The sequence below is a fragment of the Notothenia rossii genome (assembly GCF_949606895.1).
Source record: "Notothenia rossii genome assembly, chromosome: 8".
NCBI lineage: Eukaryota > Metazoa > Chordata > Actinopteri > Perciformes > Nototheniidae > Notothenia > Notothenia rossii.
Window position 1 is genome coordinate 67,273,437 of NC_136906.1, and position 24,990 is coordinate 67,298,426.

General features: G+C 43.0%; 2 protein-coding genes across 2 annotated transcripts in view; one reads left to right on the forward strand and one right to left on the reverse strand.

The window, feature by feature from the left end:
• LOC307016253 (N-lysine methyltransferase SMYD2-B-like) overlaps nucleotides 1-3,371 on the forward strand; it is a 5,759-nt gene extending 2,388 nt beyond the window's left edge. The window contains exons 3-8 of the mRNA XM_079645292.1: nucleotides 566-712; nucleotides 1,559-1,669; nucleotides 1,794-1,914; nucleotides 2,442-2,616; nucleotides 2,727-2,835; nucleotides 3,156-3,371. Coding sequence (XP_079501418.1) covers nucleotides 566-712; nucleotides 1,559-1,669; nucleotides 1,794-1,914; nucleotides 2,442-2,616; nucleotides 2,727-2,835; nucleotides 3,156-3,236 — 744 coding nt within the window. The 3' untranslated portion in view covers nucleotides 3,237-3,371. The remainder of the gene's footprint in view (nucleotides 1-565; nucleotides 713-1,558; nucleotides 1,670-1,793; nucleotides 1,915-2,441; nucleotides 2,617-2,726; nucleotides 2,836-3,155) is intronic.
• Nucleotides 3,372-3,586: 215 nt separating this feature from the next.
• The window catches only part of LOC307014923 (tyrosine-protein phosphatase non-receptor type 14-like), a 37,819-nt gene continuing 16,415 nt past the window's right edge, over nucleotides 3,587-24,990 (reverse strand). The window contains exons 4-20 of the mRNA XM_079643184.1: nucleotides 18,568-18,665; nucleotides 17,508-17,575; nucleotides 17,001-17,071; nucleotides 16,817-16,904; nucleotides 16,605-16,693; nucleotides 16,353-16,440; nucleotides 15,874-15,956; nucleotides 15,617-15,677; nucleotides 14,951-15,029; nucleotides 13,523-13,992; nucleotides 12,183-13,433; nucleotides 10,636-10,776; nucleotides 9,297-9,515; nucleotides 7,236-7,364; nucleotides 6,822-7,056; nucleotides 5,948-6,111; nucleotides 3,587-5,530 (exon numbers count right to left, since the gene is read on the reverse strand). Of these exons, the coding sequence (XP_079499310.1) occupies nucleotides 5,402-5,530; nucleotides 5,948-6,111; nucleotides 6,822-7,056; nucleotides 7,236-7,364; nucleotides 9,297-9,515; nucleotides 10,636-10,776; nucleotides 12,183-13,433; nucleotides 13,523-13,992; nucleotides 14,951-15,029; nucleotides 15,617-15,677; nucleotides 15,874-15,956; nucleotides 16,353-16,440; nucleotides 16,605-16,693; nucleotides 16,817-16,904; nucleotides 17,001-17,071; nucleotides 17,508-17,575; nucleotides 18,568-18,665 (3,463 nt within the window). The 3' untranslated portion in view covers nucleotides 3,587-5,401. The remainder of the gene's footprint in view (nucleotides 5,531-5,947; nucleotides 6,112-6,821; nucleotides 7,057-7,235; nucleotides 7,365-9,296; nucleotides 9,516-10,635; nucleotides 10,777-12,182; nucleotides 13,434-13,522; nucleotides 13,993-14,950; nucleotides 15,030-15,616; nucleotides 15,678-15,873; nucleotides 15,957-16,352; nucleotides 16,441-16,604; nucleotides 16,694-16,816; nucleotides 16,905-17,000; nucleotides 17,072-17,507; nucleotides 17,576-18,567; nucleotides 18,666-24,990) is intronic.

Here is a 24,990-nt window from a genome sequence, read left to right on the forward strand (position 1 = left end):
GCATAAAAGCAGATTTTAATCCTGTGCTATTTCAACAACACCTTTAAAGGTACACAATGTTACAGAGTATCTTCTTCCCTCCTCAGTCCTCACACAGTCTCTTTTGTATTTCTAAATGTCTTAGTAGTGTTTTTCTGTTATTTGCTTCTTTGGAGATCTGTAAGTTGCCTCATTTTATTTTTGGTTATCTGATTTGAACCACAGGTCTTCATCTTGAATAAAAAAAAAATACTGGTTAACAATGGCCATATACAGTATTAGTCTATTGCTAAATGCTACAACTAAAGGGTCAGTATTCAGAGCATATGTAACAGACTTCCAAAGAAGCCGGAGATCTTAAAACTTGCAGTGAGAAAGGGATTTTGCCCTGTCAGCTCCTTTTGATGCTATTTCCAGCTGCCGCCAAGATTAAATACACGGTCACATATTTTAGGAACACTCAAGACCTCTCTCAGTGCAGTAGCAAAGTATTAAAGCACTTTCAAATTAGCAATCTATTTCATTCATAGTAACAATAAGTTGGCAATTCTTATTGCTTCTTTAAATTACAAAACATTTGAGCTAGGATTTTAATTTGTATCTTTCCTTTTTGTTTCTGTCTCTCCCCAGTGTGGCATTAATAAACCACAGCTGTCTTCCCAGCGTCATAGTCACATACAACGGGACGTCGGCTGAGATTCGGGCGGTGAAGAACATGCAGCCTGGAGATGAAGTGAGGAAAGGGGACAGCTGTCAATAGAGGGGGTTGGGTCAAAGTGTGTGTGGAGAAAGGAGCTGTGTCTATTACGAGAGTGTGAAACGTGTCTGTCGGTGATGCTCCATACAACACAATTTGCAGCCTGAGCCAAATCCAAATAAAAAAGAGTTACTAAACTACTTCTGAAGTAGTAAATAACAAAAATGTTGTATTAAAATGACAAAATACTTCATTTTATTTTCCAGTAATATTTGAGAATTGACAAGATATCTACATTTTGAACTTCCTGAGTCTTGTCTTTAAGATGCCACAGGTTACTTTCGTGTAGGAATTAGGTTGTTACTTTAGCTGTTGCCCTGTTCCAGTCTAAGCTATTCAAAAAGGCTGCTGCTGTTAGCTTTTTATTTACCATAAAGACATGAGAGTAGTGTCAATCTTCTCATCGATACCTTCTGCAAGAATGCGATCAACCAGATTTGTCAAAATGTCAAATTATTCCCTAAAATGTGGAAATAAATTAGAATGTTTTGAATCTAGTATATATATTCAACAGAGGTAGTTTGGGTTATAATATATTATGGTTGAGAAAGTAGTAAAGAATGGGATAGGAGATGTCAACTTGTGAGACAGTCAAAGATAGGCTTTGTTATTAGCAGCATGACCTCTGGTGTACAGTACTGTGTGGTATTCAGCAGCTGATTGAAGAGACTGTGGGGCTATTCTCAAACTGACCCTGCAACTTCTAGTTAAGGACCTATCTGGGAGTAAATTGAGACATTCAAGTCAAAGGAAATCTGCAATAAAGGGGAGTTTGCACTATTAAGGATTCTTTCATGATGTGTGTTATTCCTCCCTCTGTAGGTGCTCATCAGCTACATCGACCTGCTCTATCCAACAGACGACCGCAACAACAGGCTGAGAGAGTCTTACTACTTCTCCTGTGACTGCCAGGAATGTAAGACAAAGTCCAAAGTAAGACACCACAATAAGTGCTCATACAATCATTCAGTTGCCGTTGTAATTCCTGTGTAAAATAAGAAACAAAGCCTTACAGTTTGGTTGATTAATGTGCTCTCTGTCCTGTCTTTTCCTGCAGGACAAGGCAAAGTTAAAAGCACGTAAGCGCAGTGACCCCATAGAGCCAGAGGTCATCAGCAGCATGGTGCGCTACGCCAGGAAAACCATCAGAGAGTTCCGGGCTTTCAAACAGATAAAGAATATCCTTTTAATGGCACTTAATAACAACTCTTGTGTTGCACTTATTGTGCATAACCTGCTGGTACATCCAGTGATATTCTTCAGCCAAGTCTGATTATATCATCTCAGGCACTTTGATGTTTCAAGTGGAAACTTCCAGCTCTGAAAAGTGAAGTGCCAGTGATAGCCAGCAGGGGTTGTCACCACTGCCTGCAAAAATAAGTAAGATTGTATAGAAGTCTATGAGAAAATGCTATTTTTTTTTTATCACTTTACTTCCTCAGAAAAACATTTTCCTAATAAGTTCATTGTCTAAAATCAGTGTGTAACTTCTCCATTATATCACGGTGTTCATTTAGTAAACGATGTTCCGATTTAGAGTAAAATAGACGATTAAGCATCTATTTCCAAGTGTACCTTGCGTGTAAAACTCAAGTCTTCAAAACAGCAGTCCACAAACTAATGGGAGACGTCATTGTCCACTTCTTTAAAAACGTCTATGCTAAAGCCTCAAATGGAGCTGTTGTAGTCCTTGACTCTGTGGCACCCCCTAGTGAGTTGCTGGAGATGTGTGAGCAGAGCCTGGACGAGATGGGAGCTGTCTTTGATGACGCCAATGTTTACATGCTTCACATGATGTACCAGGCCATGGGGGTCTGTCTTTACATGGAAGATCCCGAGGGGGCCATCAGATACGGCGAGAAGATCCTCAAACACTACTGGTAATGAGAAACTTTGAAGGGCTTTTACTGATGTCTATGGCAATGTTTTTAAAGACTTATTTTCTTGTCTAAAAAACAGCTAAGTTATGTATGCTCTCTTTCCATTTCAGCAAGCTGTATCCACCCTACTCTTTAAATGTGTCCTCCATGTACCTGAAGTTGGGCAGACTGTACATGGGCATGGAGAGGTACTCAGTGGGAGTCACTGCTCTCAAGAAGGTAAAATGACCTGCTGACCTTTTACAGCATACTTGTATATTAACATAAAGCATTTCAGAGGCCCTTTTAATACAGTGAACAACTTCAAATTCATTATAAATATATAATATACATTTTGGTAACAACGCTATAACTTTTTCCAATAACTTAAGAGGAAACAAAATGTGTTTTTTGCCAAAACCCATGTTTTAATTTAACAATGGAAGCCGTAAAAGTAAACTGTCTAACGGGTATTAATTACCAATCAATAGATGCCAGCATTTTTACTGGGTTTAACATGCTGTAAGATGTTTGTACATTTATATATTTCTTCTTCACAGGCAATGGCCATAATGGAGGTGGCTCATGGGAAGAATCACTCTTACTTGACAGAGCTGCGCAAAGAAATTACCAAAAAATGACCAAAAGAGAATGGAATCAATACAGAACTTTACAGAACTGAAGGCCCTTTCTGATCTCTTTGGACCTGAAGGAAAGATACTAGCGTTCATGTTTTTATGCAAAGTTTCAAGCAATAAAAATATGTTGGGACTTTTGGACTTTTTCCGTCAGAGAATGTGTGTAAGAACTTTTATGTTTTTTGAATCCAGGATCATTTTTGCTTTTTCAGCACAAAATCTAAATCTGATTTTTACTCATGTTGCTCTGAGCCAATACATTTCTACGATACTGTGAGAGACCCTCTTCAACGCGTACAAAATAAAGGGAATGATTGAAGCATTCCAGAATAAATTCCTTTGTGGCCAAAGTCTTAAAGAAAATAAGGCTTTATTGCATAATAAGCAAGTACGACAGGTTCATACATGTCTGGGGAGAGAAAAACAAAAGACTTTATGCACTGAAAACGCATATACAAAACATATGTACACATACTTTGAAACGTATTTGGGAGTTCTGCCACAAAGAAAAATGAAGGGGAAAAATTAAATATAAACAAACAGTGGAATGCCGTGTGAGAAAATACTGTCACAAAGAGAACAGAAGTGCAAAGAAACACTTATATGTCAAGAGAGCATAAAGCTTATACTTATTTGAGAATATATACATTGAAATATAAAAATGCATGCATAGTTTATTATGTTGCGGTATTTTTAGGGTACCAAGTCAAAAGAAGAAACTATATAAAACATTTGTAGAAATCTTTTCTCACATGCCCATTATTTACAAAGTTAATCTGGACATGGCTGGCTTTGCATCACGATTCAGAAGAATAAAAAAGAAGATTGAATGTGAAAGAAGTGAAGTTTTATAAACAGGAACCAGGAACATAGCATCAAAGTCATCTTATAGGCTTGGATCAGATTTGTATTAAAGGCCATTGTTTTTTTAGTCACTTGTGTCATGCGTCCTTTCAAAACCAAACCACCTCATACTGCCAAATCTTTACCTCAGAGGTCGGCAAACGATTTGAAATGTTGTAACAAACACAAATTATTAAATACCGATTTTAAGATTTAATCTTTGGAGGTAAAAAAAAGGATTTCACTTTTGAAAACACATCCAGGACCCTAAAACAAGGAAACGTCTTCTCCTTGTTTCAATAAGGCACAATAACACAGCGTGTACAGTATTTGTTGTATCAGAAACAATTCTCTATTTACTGCGAGTGCCATGATATCTATAAATGTTCTCCATTTATTTGGACAAATACTTTTTAGACTTTTGAAATGCTTCTCAGTGGGAAAAGTGACAAAACAAAGGGAGCTGTGATTCAAGAAACAAGTGACTGTTAAAAAGCACTTTGTTTGTTTGCATGTGGAGCAGGACCTTAGAAGAAATGAGTCAAGGAAAGCGTTAGTGACACTTTTGGAATTGACGGAGAAGGCTTTCCAAAAGAACTACGGTAAAAATTAAGACGTGTTCAAGGAGGAAAAATGTAAATCCACAGGGAAAGGATCGACATGCTTGTTAATGCTCCGTTTAATGGTGAAGGCGAAAACAATGTTGATAGAAATAAATAAAAACATTTGTTACAATGTTAAAGTAAATATTTGCTGTATTATTAATACTCTGTCAGAAATAAAAGGAACATTTTAGAAGAGTGGTTTAAGGAATACTTTTGTTTGGCAAACTCTTTCAGAGTGTAGAAAATAGAAGTAATACTGCTGCCACCTACTGTTCATGCAGCATAGTGCCATTTCTAATCATGGCTGAATTATGAATGAGACATGTATCAGGCAGGCCACCTTTTCAACCTGAAACCAGAGATCTGATGGTATGAAATCTCCAGGACAGACACCTGCATGTGGAGAACGCACACACGTGCATTCTCCATGAGCAGGTCCAAGAGTAAAACCCAGGGGGCAAAGAACCACATGAGGAGAAATGGTGTTCGATTTCTATACAAGCCTACACAAATCCTTGCCTCCCTTGAGGTGATTTTGTCTGGAAAATCCACCAGATTCTCCACAAACTGCAACATCTAAAACTGAGCATGAATCTCTGTATTTGTTTCCAACCAGTGAACGGTAACACTGCATCTGTTGTACAGTTCTCATGCCAATTTGAAGTACCATTGGAGTTCCATTCTGCCACGTCATGTAAGGTCAAAGGTCAGCATCCCGGCTCAGATGAGGCGGGAGTTCTTCAGGAACTGAATGAGCACCTGATAGACAAACTTATACTGGGAGATGGTCTGCACCATCAGCATCCTCTGCTGCCTCAGCTCCGACAACATGGTGGGAACCTCCACAGGCTGAAGGGAAGGAGACAAAATAAGGTGATTGGAAAATTAGAAATGAATAGAGATGAGAAGAAGTGTGTGTCTGTTGAGCTACAATATTCTGAGCAGTGACAAGCCCATATGCATCATGGTTATAAAAACACACACCCAGAGTTACACTGATAGAGGATACATCGAGCCAAATATACTCATCATATCTGTATTTGCCTAGTGTGCATACTTGGATGAGAAAGTGTTTATAGTTTTGCAAATGATGTGTATCCTTTAAACAAATATACTTCCAATGTTTTTTTAATGTCACAAGGTCTGCAAAAGCTTGATTTGCAAAACAAATGACCTGTGTTTGTGATTTTTACCCACTTAAAGTAAGGTGTGTATTCATTAGGATATTTTTAATACATAATTGACCCTCCCTGAAAGTGCACCCACCTCATTGTGCTCCAGGCAACTGATCATGAGCTCAGTGAGGATGACCACTCCGGTGCGACCCACCCCGGCGCTGCAGTGGACCACCACAGGGGGGTTGAGGCTCTTTGAGGTGTCCAGCATGGAGTTGGTGTGCCTCCTTACAGACTGGATCTCCTCTAGGTAGGCTGTAGAGAGATTCAGTTTAATCAGAAACGGGTTTATTACCAGGTAGGTTCACACGTACGAGGAATTTGACTAGGTGTCGTGGTGCATACATAAAAGTAATAAAAAAACAAAAATGTAAAAAAATTAACACAGATAGCTAACTATATTAAGAATACTGTAATAAAAAATATAGTAAGATAGCAATAAAGTAAAGCAGTAATTTACATTGAAATAGAATACAATAAATTATAGAATATAAAATATGTACAGTAAGCAATATTGTCAACATTGTGTGCATTAATGTGTGTATGGGTTGCTTTGTTGCTCCCATGCTGCTTCTAAAGGAAACACATTTACACACTGCGCTGTCTTTTGGAGAGGGTAAGTTTAACTCAGTTTTCAAATCTGCAGTAAGGGAAGAAGCTAGCGTGACTAATAAAAAGTAAAACCATGAATTACAGTTTTTTGACCTCTTGGTTTTTGTATGGAGTGGATGTTCTGGTAGTTTTAGCCACTGCTATCAGACTTCATGCTAGGCTGCTAACTGCCTGCTGGCTCTGGCTACTTTTTCACAACATGAATGACTGTAATATCTCTTTTCAAGAAAGTACATTTCACAAAATGTCCTAGAGTAATAAAGGCATTTAGATTGTTTTTTACTTCTTGGCAAGTCTTAATAAAAGGTACATTCACACAGACTGAGGATGATGATGATAATGAAGACACTCACAGAGGAATCCCTGGACATATTCGGGACAGCCCTGCTCAGGCCAGTCAGTGTACTGCAGGTGCCAGACCGTCCTCTCCTGGCCGGAGAGCAGGTGTTTGACCTTTAACCCCGTGGTGGCGTAGCAGCCCGAGTCCGTGCGGAATTTTGTGGTCACCTTGAATTTACCATGAGTGGCCGAGTTGTGTTTGGAGCCCAGTTTTGGCCAGTAGCGGTGACTCTTGGGCCTGCCACCCTCCTGCACGGAACAAGAGAAGAAGGGGATGGTGATTCTCATGACACTTAAACATTAAAACAGAAACACAGTTATACACTCTCACTGTTATCCTATTTCTCACACAGAAAGACACCAGCTGTTGGCGGGTGAAAAATATCCACATCTGCGTGTGCCATGTGTGGGCATATGTGTGTATGTACCTCCTCGGCAGTAACCATGGCGATGACGTTGACCCCCTGCTCCCACACCATCTGCCAGAAATCGGCACAGGTGTTGGCTAACGGGCCCTGGGTGGCGATGTAGTGCCACTCCTCCCCTCTGATCATCACCTGGGAAAACACACACACACAAATAAAGGATCAATTAGTGTTCTGTTGCACATGGAGAACACAGCGACAGTAGCAAGGTGATTATTAGTATTATCGACTAATCTACTGATGGTTTCTTGATTCATTCATTAATGATGATTCCAGTTTCTCAAAATCTGTAAGGGTTGCCCTGAATATATCTGGTTTTGTTTATCCTAAACCCAAAAAACACTCAGTTAAATGTGAAATCCCTTACTTGAAATGTGTTTAAATAAAAGATTACATAAAAAATGTATAACAAAGTATTTTTCCGTCGAACAACTAATCAATTAATCAGCTATTTGTTGCATCTCTTTACTGCAATGTGAACAATAATCAGCCTACATATGGGTAAACAAGCTAACCTGCTTATTAAAAAAACACGTTTTAATAGAATAAAAGCTCACGTTTAAGCCAGAAATTAGTCAATTCAAACGTTCAAATATAGATGTTAAAAGCGTATTTATACGGCTTGACAGAACCACCACCGGAGGGCAGTATAAACATCATTTCCCACCACAGACTGAGTCTTTTCTCTCATTTCTAAAACCCTCTTCTTTAGCTTTCCTTTGGTCTCCTTCATTAATAATCACAAGGCAACCCACAGCATCTTCAATACAGCCCGACCACAGAGGGCCATTACATAATGAGCACGTCCCGGCTAATTCCTCAGGCCACCTTGTGACTGTAAACACTGTATTAGGAGAGGGATGGGGAATAAACCAGGCCCTTTGTTCTTTGGCAGTTACCTTAAATGACGGGAGAAAGTAAGAGGGTTACACGGCGATAGGCAGCGACTCAGTGCTGCTCTGGTGAAATGCAAAGTCATGCAGACACACGAGCTTGTGGCACACACTGTTTGCAACTAAGCATGAATAGAGGGCTAGTGAGAGCAGCTCAGGTTGACTTAAGAGGGTTTGGAGTTTGGACCACATTCTTTGGGAATTCCACGAGCTCTGAGAGCTTAAAAAGGCCCAAACAGCCTTCGACAGATTCCTTTCATCCTTTCCTCCAAACCCTTTGCCGCTTAGGAATGACCACAACAAAGACGAGCAGGGAGCTCAATGTGTTGAGTTTATGCTCTGCGTTTCAATTTGTGGTGTATGATGTGGGTGTTGCTAAGCACTTTGAGACTAATTGTTCAGCACATGAACTTGGATCTTATAAAACACTTGTTGAAATATGGCTATTTTAAAAGTCAATATCATTATTTTCCTCTATACTTGCTCACACAGAAACCTGACGGATGATAAAAGTCTAATGTCTAATTATTTTTGTATTTACTTTTTAATATTTACTTGCACTATATTTTTCTGTTTTTCTGTATTATTGTGTTGCACTGTTGGAGAAGCCTGTGACCTAAGACTTTCATCGACATAACTACTCTGTAGCTATGTTCGTTTGACAAATAAAGAACCTTGAACCCTAATGTAAAATCCAGGCTGTCATTTTGAAGCAGTTAGCATTCAATGGAGTATGATGTTATCTATCTAAAGAGGCAGTTGTTATATTCGTTCATAAAATTGTTCACAAATTAACAAAACAAATATTACTCTTGGCTAAGGAGAAAACGTTTATCGATTAAAGCAACTGGGTGAATGTATCAAGACACAAGTGAAGGATGTGACAAAGAAAGAACTGTAACTTTCTCATTTAACTGTTTTGAGGTCTGACTGGCGCTGGTTTATCTATGAACCAACTAACGATCAAGTGTTTGCTTTATAGATTTAGCTACTTAAGCTAAATAAGCAATGTTCCTGAAAAATGTATTGCCACAAAGGCTAGTTTTTCTTGGCTCGTGAGAAAGCTTACATTTTGGTTTTCATAGGTCTATGAATAATAAAACTACAAGTCTGATCTATAATCATCCTTTCAAATTCCCTCTTCCATGAGTCCGTGACTTCTCAAGCGCACCTTGATATGCGAGGCGTTGATGTAGCCCGTGTTGTTCTCCTTGTTTGGCACAAGCTCGACTCGATTCTCCTCGTAGGGGACGACGTCACGGAAACGGTTGCGCTCCGTGTTTTCGGGCAGAGTTGCCGTGGTGAGCACACAGTCTGTCCTCTTCTTGGGCACCTGCTCATACTCAGTGAAGACCCGCTCCTCTTCCAGCTTCAACTCCAAGGTCTTACACTGGAGAGACAGGGAGAGAAAGAGAGAAAGGAGAGGGTGTTAGTCATTCAGAGGTTTCTCTTTCAGTCTCCGAGGGGCTTTTATCCGTTTACATTCCACCATACCAAAGACTATTCAGACCAGAAGAATCCAGAAATCTCATTATAATACACGTCTGCATTTATAAACGTTCGTCACCGCTCACTGGCTATAATATCAAAGAACTCAAAGCATGCATCAACGCAGCTGTGAAAGAGCAGAATGTGCAGCGTTGGTATTCATCCTGATAGGGACATGTTTATTAGTCCAGTCGTGTTTGAGAGGGCCGCATCTCAGTCTCTCGCTCTTTTTCTATCACTCTTTCTGTGTGGCTCGCTCTCTCTCGGGTCACATTCTTAACATACCGCCGGCCTAGAGGCGATAAGCACCACCATGCCACGCGTTCCACAGCCCACTTAGGGCTTGCCCCCGTTAGCTTAGCAACGGTCGGGACAAAGGCTGCGTTTCACACCTCCAGACTCCGAAGAGAGGCAACAGACAGCAATTGGAAAACAAAATGCATTAAACAGTGTGACCATCAGAGGCCCCTTTTGAGTTTCACAGCGACAACATTCATCTTAGTTCATCATTGCAACCGTTGGGGAGCCTGTAAGTTTGACAAAAGGTTCTCTAATCAGAACATTTACATTTTTTAAGACAGCTTTTTGGGCATTGAAGTTTATTGAATTATTATCTGAATAAAAAGAGTCGTAATCCAGAAAAGCAACAGTTGTATAATTGTGGTGTGATTATATAGGTTTATTAAGTCTCTGAGCAAGTGGGAGTAAAAAAGAGCTTCAAAGGGCTTGTTTTCTAACTATTGTACCATAAAAGGATCATAATAAACCTACTATGTTCTCATTATAATACATCCCAGAAGGTTTAGCATAGAGTAACATTTACTGTCATTAAGTAGCAAGAAGAAAATGCGACCATAACAACATCATCTTTTGAAGTCGGCACATACTGTATAACTGAAAAACAAACCAAAAGGTGCCCATCGCTAGATCTTTAAAAAGACTTCCTCTAACACAGATGAAACCATTGGAATATGAAAAACTCAAAGGGCTTCACATATATTTAGTAAGAGCAAACATCTTACCCGTTCGTCTGTAGCCGCTTTGGCCCCTTCTTCTGCAGGACTCTCGGAGACAGGCATTCGGGCCACGTAGAGGCCGTTGAGGGCGGCCATCATCAGCGGCCTCTTCATGGAGTCCACGGACATCTTCTGTCTTTCCAGCGTCTTCAGGAGAGAGGAAAATCCCGGTGTCATGGTTACAGGCATCGGCAGCATTGCAAGACTGACTGACCTGCGCTGGCTTCAAATGAGTGAGCGTGCACATGTGAGTGCGTAAAGTAGGTGGGGAGAATTTGACGTGCTAACGAGTGTGTGTGTGTGTGTGTCCTGTTTGTAGGGCAAACCTGGCCGTACCAGTCCCCTGATATTCTGACCAAAGGTGTAAACAGAAATGTAAAGCCCATTAAGAGCAGACTTACAACTTCTTATCCATTTGACTTTGACCTCAACTCAACTCCTATCCTTGTTTTGTCCTTCTTCGAAAATACGTGTCATTCTTTCAGTTCTTAGTTTTTTCCCCACCTACCTCTTCAGCTTCCTTTTCTTCACAGAACACACGCTTCCTCTGTCACCCTGTCTTTCTTCCTCTCTACCGCGCTAGCCAAACTCTGACCCACATTGAGCGGTCCCTCCTTCCTCCGAGGATTACCTCTCCTAATCTCTGATGCTATTAAACCTCCAGGACAGCTCCACCTCTTTCATTCCCTGTGGGACAGTCAAAACAACAGCTTGGGGGTCACTGGGGGTGTCCTCTAGGTATGAGATAAAACCATTGACATTGAGGGATAAAAGCTTTGGACTTCAGGATTGAGGGAACATTTGATTGATTTACACCATAAACAGCGGCCACAACAAGTAACTTTTGAACAAGACAGGTTTATGGCGATTATATTTTTTAACTTATACCTGGCTGCTGTGTCAAATGTTTGTGCCATAAAAGAGAGCCGGCATAAACAAGAACACCCAACACAAAGGGTAATCTGAGGGGTTTATAGGGTTTTAGCGGCCTGGGGGGACTCAGAGCCTAGTGCTACTCTCTCAGGTGCTGAACCCCAGATTACTGCTAATCAGGAGCTATGGAACTAGCTAGCAAAACAACAGACTGAAAGACTGTGGCAATATGGTGGTGTTTTTATGTTTGCCTTGTACAGGATAATGGGCTGCATTGAAGTTTAGGTTGATTAACTTTTATTCAACATCTTCTTTAACGATTGGGTACATGTCATTCCTTTCTACATCACTAATATACAACAATAAAAACCCGGTTTTTGCTGCTTTGTATATGCTGGAATCTATTTAATGCTTAAATACTGTAATACTTTTGGCAATAAACCTGAAATATTTTCTGTAGATTGCTAAAGTGTACAATTTAAAATAATGTAATACAGGGAAAAGCAGCAAATCTTCACATCTGGAAAGTTGAAAGCCTCAATAAGTGCTGGTTTTGCAATTGTCAACATTGATGTGAAGTCTGTTGATCAACTCAGAATTTCAGCACTGAAAAATAGCACGTGTTTATAAAAATATGTTGGCACATTTGTAGAAGATAAACAGTGTAAAGATTGTCTTACCCTCTGAGCGATTTCCCTCTCCACGATGCTGTCTTCCAGAGAGAACATCTCCGACACCGGCCTCTCTTTGACCGGCTCCTTCCTCACTCTCTCCTTCACACTAGTTAGGTCCGGTTCTGAAATGGAGGGACCTAAAACTGCCCCATTCACCCCACCTTGGTCCCCTCGGGTTAGTGTCCCACCAGCAGATGGACCACCTCCACCACCACCTCCAGGCCCCCCACCCCCGGGGCTATGCCCGGCTTTGAGTGCCCGACCCTGGGCTTGGTTTGGGTCCATGTGTCCCTGGTTGCTATGCGGGCCTGGATTGTGGTTGTGGTGGTGAGTGTGATTGTGGTTGCGGATTTGAACATTGCTCGCAGGTCTAGGAGGGCCAGGGTAGTCCGGAGGGGGTTTGTTTGGCAGCTTGGCCAGAGCAGCCTGGAGCTGAGCGCTAATGCCCTCGTTGAGACCAGGAATTTGAACGTCCAACTCAGGCCTCTCCTCTTCCTCCTCCTCCTCTTCTTCACTCTCACTACTGTGTATGAGCATGGTAGCATTGGAGAGAGTCTTTTGATGCTGGTAGGCCACAGACTCAGGTGGCGCGACAGAAACCTCAGAGGCTTTCTGGACAGGCATCTGCATGGGCAACTCCTGTGGCTGCTGAGGATGAGTCTGGGGTTGAGGTGGCATCACATGTTCTCTGAGAGTGTTCCTCCGATGAAGGGGAGCATTCATACCCTTCATCACAAGGCCATCCATCCCTCCACCTCCTCTCATGCTGCTGATCACCTCCATGCTGTGTCTCTTGCCCAGGGTGGAGCGGTGCTTAGCAGCTGCCGTTAACGGTTCACTTACTTCCTGCAGGGACTGGTGCACCACGGCCGAGCTGTCTGGTTGGAAGGTCTTGACCGACAACTGCACCATGCGGGTCACCAGCTCTGGACTGCTGCCCCCGATGCAGCGGTGACGGTGGCTGGCCAGGTCCGGGGTGCTGGTGGCCGGGCGGAAGGAGCTGGAAGGGTAGGGTGGAGGAGGGCGCGTCATGTGGTTTCTCAGCACGTTCGCTGTAACTGCATAGCTTCCCACGTTCCCCTGTTGTTTGGTATTCGCCAGCTCAGGTGTGCTGACAGTGTGAGAGATGGAGTTTCCTACACCTCCACCCACACCGCCGCCTCCCCCTCCATTAACGCAGGGAGAATGACAGGGGCCCTGACTGGTGGCTGGTCCTCCCTGATGAGGGCCATGGGACACTGGCTTACTGTAGCTGATCTGCAAGGTGAACATTCATAGAGAAACTGTGTGAGATGTAGATATGAACACCAAATGTAACAAACATAGAGCATCCACATGAACTGTACCTGTGGTGCGTAAGGTCCCGGGCTGGGCCCCAGGCCATGATAAGGGCTCCTCTCCCTCATCTCTGGCTGGCTATACACCAGAGCCTCAGGCTGGCGGTAAGCACACGCATTGCTGATGTTCAGGCTTCGTAGCGATTGGCTGTGGAGGTCATGGTGAGCGGGTAGCATGCGTCGCTTCTGCCGCATGACAGCATCGTACTCGGGCGTGGGCCGGTAGGACGGAGCGATGATGGCGCTGTGGCGGTGACTGGGGATGTAGTCAGGGCGCATGAGCTCGCTGCCGGGGATGCTGAGGTTGGAGGACATGGGCGAGGGGGGGACAAAAGTCTGGGAGTGATTGAGGGAGCTCAGGCTGGGGCTGCTGTACATGCTCCCATTGGGCACGGTACCATTTCGGAAAGGAAATTCCGCCGGGCAGCGATCCAGACTAGTCTCTGACTTGTAGTAGGCTTCGTCATGGAAGATGCTGTCTAAAGATCAAAAGAGAAAGACATTTTATAATTTGTTATATATCTTTTTTATACATCTCAAACCAAGGGTCCAAACTGTTAGTGAAGTTGTTAGCTTCAGTACATAAACAATAGAACAAATTAAAGATCATGGGGGACCGACAAAAAGTCATAGATAAATTAATGAAATTCATTCAATCTGACGAAATTACATATAAGGAACTAAACCAGGATTAAATGACATGATATGGACTACATTTCTGAAGTTCTGAAAACCTGGTTATTTCAAAGTGGAGCATGTTTCAATTGGGTTTGGCGTTGATCTATCAAATTGGGTATTGTTTGCGTTTGGTTGCACTGCAGCACCAACAACCTTTGTAAGAAATCGGAACATTTGATCCCCTTAGTTGACCAACTTGAGAGGGAAAGCTTAGAAATATTTTCTTCCCACCATTATGGAGGAGACAGTGGTATGCATGTCATTCCTCTTTACTCAACAAATAGAGCATTCTCTCATGTGAAACTATCTCGAGCCCACAAGCAGGCAGACATACATAATCTCAAGCCTGAGGTCACACTACAGAATGATCTCACACCCACACATAGTAGCACACCCTGGATATTTTTCCACTCGCTCTGTTTTACTGACAAGCCGACAAGAGGGAAGCTCTTCGGATTAAAAGGCCGACTGAGTGTGTGAACAAGTCAATGAAAGAGTGAAGCACAAAATGAGGTCATTGCTCTGCACCCCAAACGTTGGGCTCTAATTGGCTGGGAGATTGTTCAAATATAAATGGGCTGTGAGTCACACCGAGCCTGATGGGAAAGACACAATTAGCTCCATTCAACTGCTTCAATCACCAGGAAGGATCCAATCTTAACTCACATTGTGGTCAAAGCAGGGAGCCGGAGGGTTCAAAACGTACTCTACTGAAGCTGTTTGTGTGTGTGTTTGTGTGTGTGTGTGTTTTACACGTACCTTGAGAGCTCTGTGTGTCCTGATGATGCTCTCCATACTGGGAATGCATTGTCTGGAAGTTGCAGGACTGGGGCCGCGGCTGAATAAAGAAACACATTAAGTGCAATTAAGGAGAAGCAGTTATTTGTAATGCTCCATTAAGCAATGGACATTATCATTATCTACAAATATTGGAGCAGCCATTAAGTGAGTCACACTGCAATATATCCTAACTCAACAGGTGAAAGATCAACTCTATGGCCGTGGAGTTGTCATTCAGCAATGCCTGTGGTTCCCGAGACTGACAACAGAGTGCTGGAGAGGATTGAATGAACAGCTATTGTGCCACATTTAGCCAAGCCATTGTCTGGCCAGCAGGGAGGGAGTCGCACAAATCACTGCCTTCATTGTCGCACCGGAAATCACACCAAGTAACACCCTTGCAAACTTTCCAACAACACCCACCACACCACCAACACACGTTCAAACTGAGGCTCCATGGCACAATTAAGTGCCGCCCTGAGTGGGAGAGCAGTCAAATCTCAAACCACAGCCGTTTCTGTCTTCCCTCTTAAATTGGCCGTCTGTCCTCCGACTTTTGGTCTCATTTATACACTGTGTCAAACCAGCGAGCAATAACCAATGAAAATGAACCACAACAAAGCATGCAAGTGCTGCAGACGGTACCAGAGAGAGGCGGTGGGTCCAGGTGGTTCTCCTCCTGATTTGAGCAGGTGAGTGAGTCGGCCTTAAGAGACACAAACGTTGAAGATTATTTACAAACTGAAAGAACCATTAATTCTGTATCAACAGTTCAAGATAATACCATTTGTTTTGGTATTTCATTCTTTTACATAGCCTTCAAAAGGTTAATAAACTCTGTTTTATATATTAAACTGGATTTATAAGTGTTGTAACGGCCTTCAGCTGGCCTCGGGACTCACTCTGCACAGATCTTGTTCTGTTTATAGAATTTGTGTCTGGCCGTAAAAAGACGAGCGATGTACTTGGCCATTTCCATATCCTCCTGCAGATACAAACACAGAGACAAAAACATTAATATTTGAAATTAACACAGCGGTTGTATTTATGGAAAATAAAGAGCCGGTATTTGTGTGCAAGGATATCTGGGAATGTGATGTGCGTTTTCTTTGTTTAACATCCCACTAGAAACCTTGTATAAAGCCTGTGTGTGTGTGTGTGTGTGTGTGTGTGTGTGTGTGTGTGTGTGTGTGTGTGTGTGTGTGTGTGTGTGTGTGTGTGTGTGTGTGTGTGTGTGTGTGTGTGTGTGTGTGTGTGTGTGTGTGTGTGTGTGTGTGTGTGTGTGTGTGTGTGTGTGTGTGTGTGTGTGTGTGTGTGTGTGTGTGTGTGTGTGTGGTGTGTGTGTGTGTGTGCTGAGAGCACCTACAGACTAAACACTCACCATGTGAAAAATGATGGTGTCGTCTTTGCTTGTTATCTCCACTGTGATGGCTGACTTGTTGTGCGCTATGGTACCAATGTCCTTCCACCTGTCATACACAAGGAAACACAAACAAATGCACACAAGGATGAATTTTCCCACACAAACTTCAAAAACATTCTTATTTATTTCTTTATTGTTATTAGCCCTACTACCTCATGATCAAGGATAGGGTCAGAAATAGATAGATATGATGGAGAGTGGGGGGCTTACTTGTGGAGCATGATGGATCGGCCATTTCTGTGTTTGACAAACACCCCAATGAAAGACACACCGATAAAAATATCATTGGTGTAGTTGTCCTGTGAAAGAAGAGTGAAAATAATAAGGACAAAGAAAACTCTTCTCAAGATCAGAGTAACAGGCTCCTCTGTAGAGGTGTGTGTGTCTGTGTGGGAGGATGGGGGTGTAGTGTTTTTATCTACCTTAGCCGGAAAGCTCTCCTGCCCAAAGCCGTCCAGTTTCTCCACCTCTTTGATGTACAGAAGCTCTGCTTCAGCAGTCTGCATTCGACTGGAAAGAGCAAACACATTAAACATCTGGTACTTAGACAATCCTTTTCCTCTCTTTTTTTCACAAATGTACAAAAAACATAAAATTAAGCTTTACCAGCGACTCTTGTGCTCGTTCGCGACTTTTTGGGTCCACTCCTCAAGCACCTCATCTCCATTAGGCCAGTTCTGAGAAAAAAGGGATCACATCAGTCATCAACAAAGAAATAGGAGAAAAAGAGGAGCATAAGAAAAGTAACAGTTGATGAATGATTATTTACACAAAGATGGGAAGGTTAAGAAAGAGTTCAAGCATTTACTAAAGCATTGTCACTTTCTCCACCTGTCAAATGCTTTTGCAGCTAAACTGTAGTCAGTTAGTGCAGTTGTCCTGGGTTCAGTTTAGATATGAACATCGGTAGCTGTGCCAAGTAACATTGTGTTCAGTTTGTATCCACTAGATCTTTATCTCACTCAGATTCTTGTTGCCAGTGTTCTGACTGTCAATCAGGTATGCAGAGGGAGGGGGTACAGTGGTGACACAAGAATGTGTGCCTTTAGGCAACACACACAGACTCGCAAAGAAACACACATGTATTTCAACAGTGAAGGTTTGAGAACTCACCACAGGGAAGAGCACGTACTCCCGGAGGAAGTCCTGGGACATGAACTGAGTGAAGTCTCCAAAGTCCGCTAGAAAATACAAACACATGTGTACAATTTACAAAAATCACATAACTGTACATAGAATGTATTTCTTTTTGTTGTATTCATGGATTGTTTTAAGACTTTACAAACTGAAAACAGGAGGGAAAACAGATTGTAATAACAGACTATGCATTAGCAATTATAAATATATTTGTACATGATTTTGTTGTTCTTCATTTTAAAAGTTGTATCTACATTGTTCATAAGATGAGGTTAAACCTCATTTATTAAAAAAAGTGTGACAAAAATAATTTCCACATCACACCAGTTATGTGTCCACCTGCACACCGTCTCCATTGCCAGATAGGGCCTGTGAGGGCATCCTAAGTAGTGTTCTGCTGTCTGTCGGATAAAAGTAATTGTAGCGGAGGAACCTAACCTCATGCCAGATAAGTGTCTTCCTGATGCTACGAAGGCTAACCTTGGAACTAGCGATAAGCTAACTGTCTGTTTACATTCCCCCTGAGACACAGACAGCACCCAGGAACAAGACCGAGGAGATGGAGTGTGTGCGTGTGTGTGTGTGTGTGTGTGTGTGTGTGTGTGTGTGTGTGTGTGTGTGTGTGTGTGTGTGTGTGTGTGTGTGTGTGTGTGTGTGTGTGTGTGTGTGTGTGTGTGTGTGTGTGTGTGTGTGTGTGTCTGTGTGTGTGTGTGTGTGTGTGTGTGTGTGTGTGTGTGTGTGTGTGTGTGTGTGTGTGTGTGTCTGTGTGTGTGTGTGTGTGTGTGTGTGTGTGTTTGTGTGTGTTTGTGTGTGTGTTGACTGATACCATAGGAACTCAAGTGGACTGGGCTCTCCCAGTGGTATGCAGCCATATTAGGTAGTGAAGTTGAGATGACCTGAGAAAGTGTGAGTTTGTGCTCACTCTTTCTCCCTTATGCTGCCTGTCTCCCTCTGGTAGATTATTCACATGAGATGTTTGTTCATGCATATGTGTGTGCATATGTGTGTGCGCGCACGCGTGTGTGTGTGTCCTCACCTTGTACTGCTAGGCCAGCTAGCCTGATCCCCTGCTCTACTGTGCAGTGGAGGCGTCCGTCCAACACTGCCTTTTTCACCTGCAGGTAATACTGATACCTAGAGAAAGAGAGAAGGGAATAAGGAACAGAAGAAAAGAAAAGAAAGAAATATGTGTTCAGATGAGGTGCTGTAGATTGACACTGATAGCCACACTAGCAGCTACTAATATCTGTCTGTTAGTTGGTCCATCACTACGATCCAGACTACAATTAAACAATTATTGAATGGTTTGCAATTAATGGTTTCACAGACATTCGTGGTACCCAGTAGATAAATCCTAAGGACTTTTTATTTCCCTGTTTTTTTCTTTAATAGCACCATGGCGTCGACAATTTTGTTCGGTAGAGAACGTGTTAGCATTCTGAGATTTTTGACTGTGCCTGAGCAAATCCTCACAAAGCTGCTGGCATGACTGTATACTCTTCAGTCTTTTCTCAGATGGCATACCCCAGCCTGTCTACCCGCTCAAATTTACGAAAAAACCCCTAACCCTGACATAGTGGGTGGTAGAATGAGAACTGTTATAAGCCTTCAGGAACTCAGGAGAATTTGGTTAGTGGTTAATGTTATTTTTCCAACTAGCCACACTGTCTCTGAACACCACTTTTATAAAATCAAGCTGGAAAACATGATGGGTTTCAGTTCAACACATCGATCCAAGGAAAGTAAGAAGAGCTGTGCTTAAGGCGTCGCACAAAGCAATTGAATGTTTGCAAATAGACACCACAGAGAGACGTTTTCTTCTGGTCTGTGCAACAGAAAGTATGCGTCAAGACAGTATTGGCAATAGCATTAGCTGTTTAAAACAATGCCAGAGAAGCCTGTTGCAGAATCCAAGAGAGGAATGAGTGAATCACCTTCATGTGAAATACCAGTGACTCATGTCTGACTTAAGAGGAATGCCAAATGTATACAAGTAAGGGATAAGTAAGTATTTTATAGGTCTTTCAGTTTCCAGCTAACAGTGAGTGTGTTACATGGAGCTGACACCAACAGGGCCCGAGTTTAATTTTAGGTAGGACCAAAACAAGCAGGACAAAGTGGGACTATTATTATTGCTTTGCGAATGTGAGGCAAACTGGGGACTCTGCACTGTGGTTTTGGGCAGTGGTGGCTTTTCCAAGTGTAAGCTGATATGATGACACAGTTGAGATTGTTGGGCCTTAAAATAATGTGGTTAAAAAGACCCAAAACCAAGAGGCTGAAATACACCGAGCTCCTCGAGTTTCTGAGCTCCTTTTGTCCACTCTTAGCCACAGTCCAACTGGATGTTTGTCTTTTGAAGAATGGAGCGGCCACACAGGAGGAAAGACAGAATTGTCAGGGTGACCGGGCTCAGCTGCGTAAAAACTTGCACACCGTTTCCTGTTTGTTGCCATGGTGACCGCTGGCTGGGTCTTTCCAATGTGGGCTGTGAGACACCTTTTTTGACACACACACACACACACACACACACACACACACACACACACACACACACACACACACACACACACACACACACACACACACACACACACACACACACACACACACACACACACACACACACACACACACACACACACACACACACACACACACACACACACACACACACACACACACACACACACACACACACACACACACGAGTGTTAGCGCATGTTAGACAGTCCATGCCAGAGTACACAAACCTCTATGTGGGAACCACTGAGCAAGACATGCTTAGTCATTCACTCAAACACTCATACTTTTATAATCCCTCAATTCCCAAAAATGTTAAACTCCTCTGTCGTCTCAATTGTAACAGCAGCTCTCACCAGTCATGCACTATTTAGCTCTATCTAAACTATTAGTCTTATTTTCAGAGTTTCATGGCCTCCATTATGTTCTTTACATCTTTCATATTCACATTCTGTCCCCCTCTACTTCTTCTTGTTCCTTTCTTTTTTGAGCTCCACTCAGCATACTCCCAGGCCTATAATCTGACCCCGCCCTCCTCCCTCACCCTGTCATTACACCCGTTGGCTAAGCTGCCATTCCGTTCCCGTGGCAACCCCCTAATTAGCCAGCCCCAACCGCTGCGGCTGCAGCGAGGGAGGAGCCTGATGTGGTGTGGATAGTGAAGAGGGGGGGGGGGGGGGGGGGGGAGATCACGCAAGACACAAAACCCTTCAAATTATTGTGGACTTTGTTTTTACAAACTCTCCATGTTTTCCAAGCGTTCTCCATATGGGGTATGTTGAGGTTGACAGTGGTTGGTTCTCATTCTGAGGTTCAATAGCAAAAATGTAATGGTGTTTATATATAAACGCAAGGCCAGCGGTGGGGAGGCGGATGTTAAACTGGATAACTGTGAACAAGTGAACGCGTGAGAGCTTAAGGTAGTAAATAGTTCTCGTCATGACAGAGCCCACTTTACACAAAAAACACAACTCAACACAAAGGCATCAACCGAGTAAGCAAGTAGTAGTCTAGCAGAGCGTAGTATAATCACATGGCCCTCCTCGATCCAACTAGGAGGAAGTAGAAAAAGTGTATGAGAATGTCATCTTGGTGAATATATCCTTTAAATTCAGAGTCTTCAAAAGAGTAGACAAATCTTGTAAGCCAAAGTGTCCATAAAGACATACCTATGATTGTAGACACCCGGCATGCATGTCAAAATGACATAATGATGCAGTAATAACAGGTGGATGCAGACGTAGACATGAGGTAAAGCTTTCCCCACTGGAAGTTACTTGTGACTTCCACCATGGCAGAGTGCTCTGCTGGCACCCGGCAGCCACACAGGCACAAAGGACCCTTTATATGCCCACGCATGTTTGAGTCCCGCTCAAGACATGTTGCCAGATGTCCAAGTGGCCCGGACAACAAGCCTGCGAGCATATGTGCATGCATGCATGAATGTGTGTGTACATATGCTTCAACCCCTCCTCCTCCCCCTCCACAGTGGTATGACCCTGTCCACCCCCTCAACCCTGGATGGGTCCAGACAGCTTGTGTGGGAGGCAGGAGGATTTCACTTTGAAATGTGTTGAATCAGCAAGGGGCACAACAGAGTACAGCTGTGTGTGTGTGTGTGTGTGTGTGTGTGTGTGTGTGTGTGTGTGTGTGTGTGTGTGTGTGTGTGTGTGTGTGTGTGTGTGTGTGTGTGTGTGTGTGTGTGTGTGTGTGTGTGTGTGTGTGTGTGTGTGTGTGTGTGTGTGTGTGTGTGTGTGTGTGTGTGTGTGTGTGTGTGTTAAATAGCTGAACAATGCTAGGATTTCAAGGCTGTTGGTGCTGTTAGCCTTGGGGGCTGGTGAGGCCAGCTGGTCTCGCTCCGGTCAACAGCTCTCTGTTTAGGTTCCTCACTTTCTCTCTCCGGGCCACTTTGCCCCTCCTTCATATCACTGGAACAGAAGGAACAGAAGGCTTCAACCACACACACCGGCTACAAGATGTGTGTGTGGTAAAATGGATGAAATCCAAAGAGGTAGGTAGTAAATAGTAGTTAGTGTGGGATTAGTGCAAGAAGCATTTCAGGGGTCAAACACGGTTCAACTGAGTCTGGGTGGAACACCCACCACACACACCAAAGCAGTCAAAACAAAGTGGTCATGGCCAGTAATGCGAGTATGGCAGTACTCTGATTTATATGTTTACATGAGTTTTCCTAGAGGAGCATTCTGGCTAAAAATGTAGCCTTTAGATTCTGTTACAGAGTCAAAGTTCATCCAGCGCGCAACTTCAAACCAAACTTCTGGTTCTTCTTGTGGCCATTTTAGTGTGAATATAGCAATGAAACCATGCTTTAAAAAGCCTTGTTTTCTATCAACGTTAACACCAGAGAGCATAAAGAATTTTTGGGGAGGAAAGCCACCTCAAGAACGGAGAGTTTGTTTGTATTTTATAATCTGTGTGAAGATGAGAAAAACAAGAATGAAAAATATCTTGGCTATAAATTGTCATCCAATTGGATTAAAATATGTGTTGCAAAACAAGGTAAAAACTCTAATTGTGTTTCTACAATTACATAATCTGACAATTACGTAGAACTCCACAAAGTGTATCTTGCAGCTGTAACTGCAACTATGAGTATAATTGCATAAACATAACAGAGAACAGTGTTTACACAGGCTCCAGCGTTCTTGCATTACTGCCATAATTGCTTGATAATTGAATTATTTGTGTGAATATGCAGCCAGCAAGCACCCGCACACACAAACATACTTGGGTAATTTTCACAGCTGCATGGAGAGAGGAAGAGAGGAAAGAAGAAACAGATGAATGGATGGACGGGAAGAGAGGAGATCTAGTGTCAGGTTACACATCAGTCGAACACTGAACTTCAAAGACCTGACCACATTACAAAACCCACATTACTTTCCCATTAAATCTCATTTACTCTGAGGAGGCAACACTGTCTATCTGATTTCTGGCAACAAGTTAACATGAATGTGTTTACAAAACCAAGTAATCTCTTGTTTTTTCACAATCTAAAAGCATTTGAAACCAATGGCCCAAATAATAGTTGGAAAAGAAACAGTCAAGGTCAGTAACAAAGTGTGATTTTCTTGATAAAAGTAACCTTGCACTTCCCAAAAACAACAAGTCCGCTAACTCCCACTCATAAGCAGAAAGATACATTTACGTGCTGACAAATATAGATGTATACGTTCCAGCAGTAACATCTGTAGACTGAGCATAAACAACATACCAGGGTATAAACCCAAAGCCAAGTGTTGCAGCCAAACTTTTACTTTCTCTGTCCCCACTTGTCTTCCTCTTTGCCTCTGTCATTCCTTCACCAAATCCTACCCTTCCCCCCACCATCAGACCAGGTGTGTAGGGAAAACAAGGGTCTGCTTGACTGGATGTGACCCAAATCAACCTTAACTCAATAAATTATCTACATTTCAGTCAGTTGTGATTGTTATCATTCCCCGATTTGATGTCCTCAAAGTACAGACAGTAGAAGAGCAAATGATGACTTTAAAGATGGGTTATCCTTTGATAAGGACTAGGTCATTAAAAGGTGTGTTTTGAACTTTATCAAAAAAGCTGTGAAGATTGTTTTCAACCTGATGTGAAGAAAAGAGGGGGCCAGGCTTTTAGAAAAGCTTGCCTCAGGGAGCATGTATGTTCTTACAATGTGCTGTATTCTGACTACCCCTCTGACAGGGCTGCAGCTGGCTTCTCACAGGATTATTGGGGGGAATATGCGAGGTGTGTGAGGTGAGTGGATGTGAGTATGTGCGTATGTGTGTGTTTTGTAAACCAGACACCCCCCCCCCACCACCCCAACTCCCCTTTTACCCCCAGCACTTCTGCTGGGAGGAATGTGCGGTCCCCCTCCTACGATGGACGGCTGTGCCAACATTCCTGACAAACACACAAAAAAGAAAGAAAAAGGGAGAGAGGGAAGAAGGGACGGAGAAAGAGAGTAAAAATGTGGGACTGAAGTGATGAGGAGATCTGCTCTTGATAAAAAGGAGTAGGGTTGACACTATGCAGAAGTAGTGTAAGAGAGGGGGCTTGAGCAAAAGAGGCAGCCATTGTTCCCTAAATTGCCCCTAAGGCCCCATCATAAACCCTTCTCCACACACACACACACACACACACACACACACACACACACACACACACACACACACACACACACACACACACACACACACACACACACACACACACACACACACACACACACACACACACACACACACACACACACACACACACACACACACACACACACACACACACACACACACACACACCAGGGGTTTCCTGCAATACCATCCACTTACTAGAGCAGATCCTGCAACGAACCGGCAGAAACCCACACACACTTCCACACACACACAGTGAGTCTATAGTGAGTCTATGGGGCCGGTCACTGATACATGATGATTTAATTATTTTCTATGTAAGCCCTGAAACAGCATGTCCAGTCCTGCCTCCGTAAAAAAAAAACACGAAATCCAACAGCGTAACACACTCTCACACACATTGTTGCACACACACACACAAACCTTATAGCTAACAGCAGTCTCACAACGTCAGGCCGTGACCTGCGATCGACCTTTCCCACATCCAGCCAGGCAGAAGCCGCAAATTCACCAGCTCCGTGCGAGGCAGACCTGCAGAGCGTGTGTGTCTGTGTGTGACTGTGAGAAGGAATCTGAGATGGCAGACTGTCCACTACACACTGACCCCTGGATGACCTGTTCACAGCTAGCTAACGTGCTCCTTCACACTCTTTCTTACACACAGACACACACACACTGCGGGTGATAATCAGTCTCAGGCGGTCATGATATTGACATCCACGCCTGTCACCACTTTTCTGCCCACTGTTTTCTTGAAGGTAACCAGCTAGCTATCTAGGTAGGGAGATGACAGTTCAGAAACGAAA